Source organism: Pleurodeles waltl, chromosome 1_2 (genome assembly GCF_031143425.1).
Source record: "Pleurodeles waltl isolate 20211129_DDA chromosome 1_2, aPleWal1.hap1.20221129, whole genome shotgun sequence".
NCBI lineage: Eukaryota > Metazoa > Chordata > Amphibia > Caudata > Salamandridae > Pleurodeles > Pleurodeles waltl.
Window position 1 is genome coordinate 67991045 of NC_090437.1, and position 13132 is coordinate 68004176.

A 13132-nucleotide genomic window follows, 5' to 3' on the forward strand; every position below is an offset into this window, starting at 1 on the left:
TGGCAGCATGTGCCTTTGCCAGCGCCTTGGTACTGTCTATTTTTTAAAAGTAATAATAACAAATATTTTTTAAAGTAATAATACAAAAACGAGGCGTGGAAGGGGGGTATTTTCTGTGTTCATTCTGACTTTGTGTTTTGGCAGAATGCTGTCTCTCCCTTGGAAAGGATCTAATGACTGAGGTGGGCTGACCCTTTGCCCTATTCTATGTGGAATTGTGGATGACAGCAAAATGTGAATGACACTACAGCATTTCAATAGATAAAGAGGACTGCCTGTAATGTGCACTGTTGTGGATATAGATGTATTTTTAAGTATTCTCTTTGGAAAACAAGAGTTTAGCTAACACCAGACTAAAAGCTCCAACAGTTGAAGTTTCCTCATCGGTTTTCTGGCTCTGAAATTGCAGGCCAATTTCTCATTGTGTATGTTGTTCAAACATCTAAATGTTGAAAGGGATACATCGGCCGTTGGAGTATAATGAATGCTTGTCTGGATATGTATTATTAGTGAGTGTATTTGCAGCAACATTTGCCATCTATATAGCCGGGCAACATCAAAAATAAAATCATTGATGACAGAATGTACTATACCATCTCTGACCTAATAACTGTCACTGATGATTTAATCACGGGTTCTGTGGAAGATTGCTGTTTCCGCAGTTTTTTTGCTGACAGTGGAATTAATGCCTTATTTATGGATTCGTTGTGAGGCTGTCTAGATGTTAAAAGGTGAGATGCAGATATCTAACAACATGTAATGTCTACTGTATTGATAGCAAATTCGTATGTGATATCCTCTATTATCCAAATAGATGGAGGAGACTGGTAATTACTTCAGTGATGTCCTGCACTGACGTTACATATTGCTCTTTCCGATATACATTTGCTGACAGTGAAACTACAGCCATGTTCCGTACCATATGCCTAGGACCCTTGTTGGGCAAAGCTGGCTCGTTGGGCGTGATAACTTGGTGAAGGATGTATCTCAATGCCGTATCCTCTGCTCATCAGACGCTGTTATTTGAGGCAGCATAATTGGAGTAAGGATGTGGTGGAATGCCAAGCTCCACTCAGTGGATTCTGGAGATGTGTAATGAGATGAGATGTGACCCAATGGCCTGAGCTGCCGAATTTAGAACTGGGGACCTAGGTTTGAATACCTGGTGTTAGCTCAACAACCTGTGGTTATGGTAAAATCACCTACCAGCAATGGCACTGAAAAAAACATCTTTAGGCAATAAGAACATGTGAAAAGGTGAAATATCATCAGTTTCAGAGCCAGTCTCTGAAGAGGGCTGACCTCTTGACCTGTACTATATGTTGTGGGCAAATGCAAAATATGATCGACAGTTGAACAGATGAGTGGATTTAGAGGACTGGCCAAAGCCACTTTATGAATGAATACAGGTATGCATTTTTTTATTTATGATTTTATTTTACTACATGAGCATGGTGACGGTTAAAATTGTGTCTCTAGGTCAGATGTAAGAAGGAGTATATTTGTTACTGGCTAATTAAATGCACTATCAAACTGGTCCTGGTCTGCCGTGCATATAATCTCGTTTATATTTTTTATATTAAGGAAATAAGTCGACTTGCTGGTCAGATTAGGAGGCTCTATGGTTCGAACAAGAAAGCAGCAAAACCTTTCTGGCTGTGTCTTACAAGTTTTATAGTCAACAGTCCTATTTATGAAGAGTGTTTGAGAATGAACGACGGCTTTTCCACTTATCTTGTAAGTTTCAATGTTTGTCTTTTCTTTATGTTTACCATCCTTGGCTACATAAATGGATATATTTACTGACTTAATGAGATATTTTGTATGATACCTGATAACCGATTGGCATAATTTGAATTTACTGTGAATAGTTAGCTCAGGGACCCAGTTAATGTGAGCCTCCACACTGAATGCCGTTATGATGTAGTCTTTGTGTCTTCAGTTTTATTGCTGTTTGGAACAAACCATTTTATTCCTGTTGTATTTTGTCTCCGTAAATATTTTATTAGAAATCTAGATTAAATCATTTAAAATTTGAGACTTTGTTGTAACTACAGGGAGTGCAGAATTATTAGGCAAGTTGTATTTTTGAGGATTAATTTTATTATTGAACAACAACCATGTTCTCAATGAACCCAAAAAACTAATTAATATCAAAGCTGAATATTTTTGGAAGTAGTTTTTAGTTTGTTTTTAGTTTTAGCTATGTTAGGGGGATATCTGTGTGTGCAGGTGACTATTACTGTGCATAATTATTAGGCAACTTAACAAAAACAAATATATACCCATTTCAATTATTTATTATTACCAGTGAAACCAATATAACATCTCAACATTCACAAATATACATTTCTGACATTCAAAAACAAAACAAAAACAAATCAGTGACCAATATAGCCACCTTTCTTTGCAAGGACACTCAAAAGCCTGCCATCCATGGATTCTGTCAGTGTTTTGATCTGTTCACCATCAACATTGCGTGCAGCAGCAACCACAGCCTCCCAGACACTGTTCAGAGCGGTGTACTGTTTTCCCTCCTTGTAAATCTCACATTTGATGATGGACCACAGGTTCTCAATGGGGTTCAGATCAGGTGAACAAGGAGGCCATGTCATTAGATTTCCTTCTTTTATACCCTTTCTTGCCAGCCACGCTGTGGAGTACTTGGACGCGTGTGATGGAGCATTGTCCTGCATGAAAATCATGTTTTTCTTGAAGGATGCAGACTTCTTCCTGTACCACTGCTTGAAGAAGGTGTCTTCCAGGAACTGGCAGTAGGACTGGGAGTTGAGCTTGACTCCATCCTCAACCCGAAAAGGCCCCACAAGCTCATCTTTGATGATACCAGCCCAAACCAGTACTCCACCTCCACCTTGCTGGCGTCTGTGTCGGACTGGAGCTCTCTGCCCTTTACCAATCCAGCCACGGGCCCATCCATTTGGCCCATCAAGACTCACTCTCATTTCATCAGTCCATAAAACCTTAGAAAAATCAGTCTTGAGATATTTCTTGGCCCAGTCTTGACGTTTCAGCTTGTGTGTCTTGTTCAGTGGTGGTCGTCTTTCAGCCTTTCTTACCTTGGCCATGTCTCTGAGTATTGCACACCTTGTGCTTTTGGGCACTCCAGTGATGTTGCAGCTCTGAAATATGGCCAAACTGGTGGCAAGTGGCATCGTGGCAGCTGCACGCTTGACTTTTCTCAGTTCATGGGCAGTTATTTTGCGCCTTGGTTTTTCCACACGCTTCTTGCGACCCTGTTGACTATTTTGAATGAAACGCTTGATTGTTCGATGATCACGCTTCAGAAGCTTTGCAATTTTAAGAGTGCTGCATCCCTCTGCAAGATATCTCACTATTTTTGACTTTTCTGAGCCTGTCAAGTCCTTCTTTTGACCCATTTTGCCAAAGGAAAGGAAGTTGCCTAATAATTATGCACACCTGATATAGGGTGTTGATGTCATTAGACCACACCCCTTCTCATTACAGAGATGCACATCACCTAATATGCTTAATTGGTAGTAGGCTTTCGAGCCTATACAGCTTGGAGTAAGACAACATGCATAAAGAGGATGATGTGGTCAAAATACTCATTTGCCTAATAATTCTGCACTCCCTGTACATCCACAGTGGTACAGAGTGTACTAAATTTTAAATGAAATGTACATTTAGGTGATCAAATCACGTGGTGTGTCAGCCACTGCTGTGAACCATCACAGCCAACCAATGGAGATCTCGGAGGTTCTAAACAGCTCAAAGTCGACTCCAGTAGGGACATACTTTTGAAGATTGAGAGGATTGATGGCATTCTCCAGTTATTTCAGTATCAAAATGTATGAAGAGAACTTGAAATGTGGTATAATTACATGCAGTATTCAGACAAATAGAGCAGTGATAATTCTAGCAAGCGTCGTCATAAGTAACTTGTATGAGATCATACACAGCTATGAGATTTTTAATCTACATCCCGTCCCTTTTTAAAATATCAGCTGTTATGTAAAATAGGGTCCTTGTGTGTTCCGTTTTCTCAGAACCACAGCTATGTTACCATGTTTACACCCAAATGCACTTTAAAGTGTTCCTACATTTTTTAGTTTTTCTTCTTTCTTGAGAATTTAGTGCATTTGATATCGCAGAAATCTTTTTAAACCACATTCTTACTGTTGGTTTTTGTGACTTCAAAACATTTTTACTGTATTATTTCTTTGGTGTGTTTGCTAACCGCATAGACGCCGAGAGCCGTTGGTGACAGACTGTATATTAATAGCTATACTTCTATTTAAACTTCAAATGTTTGGTCAAACTTTAAGAAATAGGGGAAAATCCAAATCGTTTTGAATTTAAATATCTGAACTTTTCTCATAAAAGGGGGCAAGTTACAATGAAGCATACACACTACCACAACCGCCAGGACCCGTCAACACTAATATCAACATTTTATTTGTATCCAAAACACAGGAAAACAAGGTAAAGGGAAATTAGGGCAAGCAAATGGATATTTGAAACAGGAAGTGCACAACAGCGGTTATTACACAATGCTATCGTGGTACAGATACTTTGTGCAGTAATTCTTAAACGGGTGACTAACCACTATTCTGTAATAAACTGCATCCACCGATTGTGAACGGTAATGTGAAGGAATAAATACCACCCATCCCTATCAGGAAGAGATGCGGTCCAGTGGCTAAGTTGCTGACCTTGGAGTCTGGTGACCTGATTTCCAATTTTTATTTTGATACGTTACCAAAACGGTGTGCGAGTGTAAGTAAATCACTTTCTCCTCTGATTGTTAAGGCCTATTACGTAAATAGGTAAAAAAAAAAATGCACAGTGCATTACCCAGATCGTCTCCTAATAAAATGTGCCTTTCTGCCTACATCTCGGTTTCTCTTATCTGGATTGTGATGGGCCAACACACCATATTGTTCTTTGTACAATACCTCTTGTTCCTGATGCTCCACTTTAATGAACATGTTGTCCACGGTCCCTGGAGCTAGAGTTAAGCTAAATCTAAAGTTTTTTGAGAAAACTTTCATTTTACATTTAGGTGCAGTGAAAATCCTGTATTCACGTCATGCCTCCGCCATTACATCTCATGGGCTCCAAATTTAGGAAGCAGCGGACAATAGCATGTTGCTGTTTGAGGCTGCTGGTCACTCTGTTTTGGTGACGGACAAGAAGCTTGTGTAGCTGCGTGATGAAATCCCATCTGGCCTTCTGCGCATTGACTGTTGACATGGGTATAATTGGTGTTCCAGGATTTGCCATGTAGTGCAGAGCTACAACCAGTCCTCCTTGACCAGTTCCAAAGTGTCCTTCTCACACAACTGGTCTATTTTGTCAAATCTTTTATTAAAACACCTGGTATTTGTCCTGAAGTTCAGTTTTGTAGAGGAGACTGTTGCACTTCTTTTACAAGATTGTAGGACTGGAGGTTGGAGGAATCTTTGCCTATCTTGTCCTGTGAAAGAGTACTTTATAGTGCACATTATTGTCAGCAATATGTACGGGTCATCCATTGTGTACAGCTGTTTGCCACTTCAAGAATTGCGCTGATCACAACTTAAAAGGAGCTGAATCCATTGGAGTTTATTTTTAGTTCATTCACGACAAAGGCTTTCCATTTCTGAGTGCTGGTGCTAGGATACAGCCCCTTCCATCCCACGTGTGGCAGTGTTGCTTTATCTTCACAGGCCCTACTCCTATCCATTGCCAACTCTTATGTTCTCAGCAATCTGTTTCGTTTTCCCCTGAATACTCTTGTCTGCAGCTCGTTTTCCTAGAGGTATTTTGAAAAGTCCTCTGGCAACTCATCAAGAACAGAATACAGCAGTTTAGATATTACTTTAGACACTTAAAATAATACTCCACAAAGTCTGCAGAAACCAACATTCTAAAAGTGGGCCCCAAAACAAGCACAGCACTCTATAAGTAGCCACCAGAACTGAATGCTACACTACAACTGAGTCCTTGTAAGTGATGTGTACATTCAACAGTAATAACACAGCCTCCCGTTTTGTTGTCTTAAACTTTAAGATGCTCAAAGATCAGAAAAGCTTGCTTTGTGCCTGTGCTGTAGAAAGCCTTGAGTATGTGATGGAAGGCAGCTCTACTGATGCCTGTAGTGTACATGGTGTATGTTTGTATTTGTGTGTGAGGAAAACTTGCAAGGCATGCTGTACTCATGTTACATTTTATATTGTAGGAAGCTGGCCTGGTGTGTGATGAGTAACTGTGGTATTATCACCTTATACCAGGTCCAGGTATCCTCTATTAGTGAGGTGTAGTCAGTGTCTAGGAAGCCAGGCTTTCTAGAGGTAGCTGTGGATGAGCATCCAAGACTTATCTAGGAGACATGCAAAGCTTATGCAATACCACTGTAGTCACACAGCACTTAAACACCTGAATGAACAACACAGTGTTAAAAAAATAAAGATACTTTATTTAGAGACACAAATACTAAAACACTGGATAGGCAATCCTCCAATAGGAGGAAAGTAAACACACTATTGTATGTGCAGTAGCAATCAGAAATTGGCAAAAAAGTAATAGAAAATGGCAAAACCCAATAAGCATTAATGAAGGCCGGGGGGGGGGTACCAAACCATATACTAAGAAAGTGGAAGGCAACAGTCGGGTCCCCACCCAAGGAAGTGGAATCAGTAGAGGGGAGCAGGAGGAACTAGGAAACCCACAAGGTAAGTACCAGAGTATCCCCAGCGACCAGGAGAGAAGAAGTAAGTTACTGATTCTACCCAACCCAACCCAAAGGACTTTAGGTATTGCAATATCCTTCTCTAGACAAGACTGCAGGCAGCCAAAGGTGGATCCTGGAAAAGAAAGTCCTGGAAAAGAATGTGACCAAGTCCATTTCACGTTGGAGTATTTGGTGGTGGCAGGAGCCACTATCCACCCATCTGTGGATGCAGGAGTTGGTCGACAGTGAAATGATGACGGTCAGCAATGCAGCTCTTTAGCAGATAAAGAGTTCCTGGGTGATGCAGTCGACGTCTAACACCCGATGAAGAATTGCAGCCAGTCTCTGGTGTGGAAAAACCACCAACAAGCTTTGACAAAGGGAAATGTCGCGGTTGGAGGAAAGGTGGAGCTGCCAGGGACCAGCAAGGTCCAGAGGGACTCAACCCATGGGGGGAGTCCCAGGTGAACCTCAGCAGTGCAGAGAGTCCAAAGAAGAAGAGGCATAAGACCCACAGGCAAGTAGCCCAGGAGTTGCAAAGAGGCCCACGCAGCACACCTGAGGAAAGGTCCCATGTCGCAGGAGAAGCAGGCAGTGGGCTGTGCATTGCAGGGAAGAGTGTGGGGCTACACGGAGTCTGAATATCCCTTGGAGGACATGGCAACAAGCCTTGGTAGCTGCAAGAGACGCAGTGCACAGGGGTACTGTCCTGCGTGGGAAGACGAGGGCTTGCCTTCATCAAAGTTGGACAGCTGGCAGAACGGACTAAGGGGACCGCTCCAGACCATCAACCATGATGCAGGATCCACGCAGCTCAGGATGAGAGGAGATCCACAAAGCCAGTCGTGGTTGCAATTGATGCCTGCAGATGCAAGGAAGTGACTCCTTCGCTCCCAGGGAGAATTCTTCTTGCGCAGACTTAAGACTTGTCTCCCTCAGAGGATGCATAGCAGGGAAAATGTTGCATTTGCCTGAAGGAGCCGGAGAAACAATATTGCAGAGCAGAGTTGTTGCTGTAGCTGCAGATTGTAGGTTCTTGTGGAGTCCAGTTGAAGTTCCAGTGGCCAGAACTTGAAGTAAGCATTGCAGAGGATTCCCACTGGAGTCTTGCATGTTGAATCTGAGGACCCACCCAAGAGAGAGACCCTAAATAGCACTGGAAGAGGGATGGGTCACCTAGTAAGGTGACCACCTGTTAGGAGGGTGCTGTGACGTCACCTACCTGACCTGGCCACTCAGATGCTCCCAGAGACCTCTGCCCACCTTGGATACAAGATGGCATAATCAAGGGGCCATCTGGAGGAACTCTGGGCACCACCCCTGGGGTGGTGACAGACCGGGAAGTGGTTACTCTCCTTTCCATTGTCCAGTTTCGAGCCAGAGCAGGGACTGGAGGTCCCTGAACTGGTGTATACTGGTTTATGCAAAGAGGGCACAAAATTTGCCCTTCAAAGCATACCAGTGGCTTGGGGATGCTACCGCTCCCAAGCAATTTAACACCTATTTCAAAGGCAGAGGGTGTTAAATCTCTTCCCCCCTCCCCCAAAGGAAATCTTTTATTCTGCCTTCCTGGGCTTGAGCTGGTCACGCAGCAGGAGGGCAGAAACCTGTCTGAGGGGTGGCTGCACTGTGGACGTCCTGGAAAACCCCAGAAAGCTGGTAGGAGCAATGCTGGACGTCCTCTAAGGAGCCCCCAGAGGGCATGGAATCATACAACCAATAATGGCAACAGTAATGGAGTATGATTCTGACATGTTTGATACTTCAAAGTTACCATTATGTAGCTGGTCATAGGTAGTAACCCATGTCCAGTACACACGTAAAATGGCATCACCGCACTTACGAAGTCCAGAAAAAATAGGGCTGGAGTTCATGGGGGCACCTCTGCTCATGAATGGGTGCCATTACACACTGGTACCTGCCCTCTGGGCTAGGAGGGCCTAACATAGGGGTGACTGGTGCAATGGCCTGAAGTCAAAGGGTGCATGCACCCTTTTATGCAGGCTGCAATGGCAGGCCTGCAGACACATTTTACATGGGATCCCATGGGTGGCATAATACATGCTGCAGACCTTTGGGAACCCCTGGTGCCCCATGCCCTGGGTACCTAGGTACCATATACTAGGGACTTATATGGGGGTACCATTATGTGGGTGGGTGGGTGTGGTCCAAGCAACCAAATTTAAAGGGAGAGAGCAGAGTCACTGGGGTCCTGGTAAGCAGGATTCCACTGAACACAGTCAAAACACACTGACATCAGGCAAAATGTGGGGGGTAACCATGCTACTTTCCTACAATAATACAATTACTTTTCCTGAACTTCGCCAAACACTGTTTTGCCTAAAACTTAAAATGCATTTTACATATTATACATACGATTTTCCAAACTCACTCTCAGGCCATGCATATGGCAACACATTTTCTACAGGTTAGAGGACGGTTGTAGAACAAAAGAATTAGGAATTGCTAGATATTTGTTTTTTCAGCTTTCTGTGGGAGGAAGGGCTACCCTCCTTTTTTCTCCTCACCATTTATTCCTCCACAGTCTTTCCTTTTCTCTTCCTAACCTTCTCCTACCTCACCTCTCCTTTTTCTTGGCTGTTTTTTGGTTTCACCTAAGGACAGCTTTTAGCTGACTTTTGTTAAAGATCAGTTGTAGACAGTATCGCTATTAACCAGTGGGCTTTGGGTCAGCTCATTGCTTACCTTTGTTTGATAGGCTTTCTTGAAAATATCATTAGTTTCCTTCTTATTCAGTGGCTTCTCCTGCTTTTTATGTTTGTCTCTTGCCTGGAGCATAGCTTCTTAACAATCATTTTACTTGAATGACTTGTATCCCTCTGTAAGTAATTATGTTACTTGGTGAGACCCTACTTAAGCAGAACATCAATCCTTGTCTGGGTAAAGTCACAAGAAATCCTAAGATAACCTGTGCTCAACCCTCTGGTAGCTTGGCACAGAGAAGTCCGGTTTAACTTAGAGACAATGTTTAAAGTATTTGTGCAGCACTTCAAACTGGAATGAAGTCAAAACACAACACAGGAAAAATACTACACAAATTTAGAATAATTGAGTAGACTTTTGTGAATAAATAAATACCAAAATGTCAAAAATCCAATCATTAGAACCCGGAGGTATGCAATTTAGAGATTTAAGTGAAAATGGCACCAAAAAGCACCAACTGTAGATATCCGATGGCACTAGACCGGGGCAAATTCACACGTTCAGGCTGACCCAGATGGAGTGCAGGCAATACAGGGACAAATATAGGCTCACTGAAGAAGAGTAGCTTAGACACTGGTTGTGAAGAGGTGCGGAGTCCCGCGTGTTGAGAGTGGGTCACGCAGCAGATGCGATGCAAGGTCTGGGTCAGAGATGTGTTGCGCAGAGTTGGTTCACCGAAGCTACGATGTGAAGTCCTGCATTTGCATCGAGGAGGCCATCGTCGATGGGGCTTGAGATGCAAAGTCCTGCCTCTAGGATGCATCGCTCATAGGCTGTTTCCGAACTAGCTGCAGGGCTTCTGATGCAAAGTCCTGTGTCATCGTCAAAGTTGCTGTCAATGAGAGGCTTGCAATATGAGGGTCTGCTTTCGGGATGTATCACGCAGCTGCAGTTACAATGAGGCTACTGGCTGGGAGGGTGATGCAAATTCCTTTATCTGGGAAAGTCCACGCAGCGGGGACGATGCATCGGTTCTGCTCTGGGTTGTGCCACTTAGCAGAGAAGATGTCTGTTCTGCTGGATCCACAGCAGAGCACTTTCAGGCCATACAAGGGTCCAGGACTAGGCGGCACCACTTAGCAGGGTAGGACTTGCAGATGACTAAGACCAGGTGCTGGATCCAAGGTTGTTGGCATGCTGTTACGTCCCTGAGACATGTGATCAGGGAAGCCAACTAGCACTTGGAGTCACTCTAGTGTTCTAGGTTCAGAGATGCAGGTCCAGTCCTTACAGGTCTAGAAGTGTACTGAAGAGCCGGTTCTAAGGGTCCAACATTTCTTCCATGGTGCCCACTTTGAAGTGGACGATGCTTCTAGAAGTTCCCACCCTCTTTAGGTGTCAGACATCCCCTTCCTACCTGTCCTAGGCCCCAGCTAGTCTGGGGTCACAAAGGCCCAGTGGACACTTTGTGAGAGTGCTCAAGCAGAGCCTTTGTGATGTGCAACTATGGTAGGTGACAGCTCCTCCCCCCATTAACTCAGTGGTCCTTTCTGCCAAAATCTGTCTTCCTTTGTCTCACTGTCTGGGAGCAATATACTAAGACCAAGTGCAAGCTACACCTAGCCTTGTGACCAATGATCTGGCTGCCGGCACCAAATGGTTCGGTGAACAAAATGCTAACTTAAAAGTGGATTTTCAGAATTGTGATTAAAATATCTGACTTTATTATTAAAAAGGACTTTTAATTACAATTGTTTAAATAGCATTCTTGACCTGTTAATCTGCTCCCAATTGGAATTTAGCTTATTAAATGTAAAAAGTGACTCCAATGATAACCTATGGGAGAGGTAGGCCTTTTAGTGGTGAAAAAAGCATTTACGAGTTTTTCACTAGGACATGTAAAACGTAAGAGTACATGTCCTACTTTATAGTACACTGTAGCCTGCTCACTGGGATATTCAGGGCCTACCATAGGGGTTACATATATGTATTAAAAAGAAAGATTTGAGCCTGGCAAAAGGTTTATTTTGCTAGTTCCAAATGGAAGTTTTGAAACTGCACACACAAGCTGCAATGGCAGGCCTGAGACCTGTTTAAAGGACTAATTAAGTGGGTGACCCAATCAGTGCAGCAGGCTCATTAGTAACATTTAATTTACTGGCCCTGGGTATATGAAATGCCACTATAGTAGGGACTTGTGAGTAAATTAAATAAATAGGCCAGTTAGGTGTAAGCCAATTCTACAGTGTTTTAAGGCGACAGCACGAACACTTTAGCACTGGTTAGCAGTGGCAAAGTGTGCAGATTCCTAAAGCTGACAAAAACTAAGTCAACAAAACAAGAGGGTTGAAGGCAAAAGTTTATAGGAGCACCATGCCAAGAATGGCAGGTCTAATACCTTCCATGGCTCCACATTGGAGAACTACATTCTTCTTTTAGTGCTGCATCTGAATGGATGTGTTTTCTTGTTCTCTCTCTGTACTTCTTCCCCCTTAGACCCTCACCCTCGCTGTTCGTGTTGCTACACCCCCCTCCTCACTCAGATTTTGCCTTCCCTAAACCTTCCTTTTCATCTTGGCTTGCGTGTGGGTGTCTTTGTTTATTTTATTTTTTTAATGATTTATCCTCGTCCCCATGCACCTCCTCCATAATTTTCCAGCCCCTCCACTTCTCACTGTTACCGCCGCCCAGAGCGTTTTAAGTTTTAATACCCCATTTATTATTTTTATTGTTATTTAACTTTTCCCACCACTATCACCATCCAGCTCCTCCCACTGCCCCTCGTTGCTGCTGCCACTTAGCAGCACGTAATTTTTAACCCCATTACTTACTTCACCATTGCTCTTCCCACTAAACCTTTGCATTAGTCATCATACTGGGCCTTGCATCTTTGTTTTTAATCATTTGCTGGGTCTACGAGAAGCTCACAACGAAGTGCTTTATGACTGGTATCTGCACCTGGCAAAATTGAAAGAAATTTACCCAAACAAGTCTGAGCACTGTTAGAGAGGATATGGCGTGTTTGGATACTTCTGACGCATCAGGTGGCACTGCCCCGCGATACAGCCTTAGTGGGCGAAAATTCACACACAGATGAGGGAGATCCTGGGTTACCCTCTCCTGCACAACCCTGAGTTAGTTCTGTTAGGATTGCTTGACAAATCCCTTAAACATCAAACTCTGGGAGACCGCTCCATTCTATGGTTGAGCTTAGGGGTGGCCAAAATGGACTTAGCGCTAGCCTGGAAACAACCCAATACCCAGTCTGTGTCGCAGTGGCATGTCCACTGTTGGCAAGGTCTCACTATGGAAAGGATGACAGTGTTCCTTACAGACACTCTGAACAGATTTGGCTATGCTTGGGGACCCTTGGTGCAGTTTCTTTCCACAGGGTTCTTGCTTGTCTCCTTTCCCACGCGCACAAGAGCACTTCACCTCGTTCAGATCTGACCCCTCGGCCCTGGGGCCCACCCTGTCCCTCTACCATGCTTGGTCACATGAGGCTTTCCGGTTCCCACTCACCACACTTCAAGAGCCATCTTAGCAACCACGTGCATTTATTCTGTCATTTAAAATAGCAATACATGCCAAAATGATCTTTGATTCCCGATGTTGGGAACCTGCTCCTGTATAATGAAGTCTTCATTAATATTGATCAATACAGAGTATCTCCCACTTTTGAGTCATGGAACACCTAAAAGAGAATTTTGCCTTTCAAAAATCCTTTGTTATCATTGGTAAATACTTTACGTTTGTCCTTCCTTGGGGAGGTTT

General features: G+C 43.4%; 1 protein-coding gene across 1 annotated transcript in view; it reads left to right on the plus strand.

Annotated features, from left to right (window-relative positions):
* Nucleotides 1-13132, plus strand: part of TRMT10B (tRNA methyltransferase 10B) — a 101669-nt gene that overhangs the window by 39059 nt on the left and 49478 nt on the right. The window contains exon 4 of the mRNA XM_069236447.1: nt 1582-1737. Within this exon, the coding sequence (XP_069092548.1) occupies nt 1582-1737 (156 nt within the window). The remainder of the gene's footprint in view (nt 1-1581; nt 1738-13132) is intronic.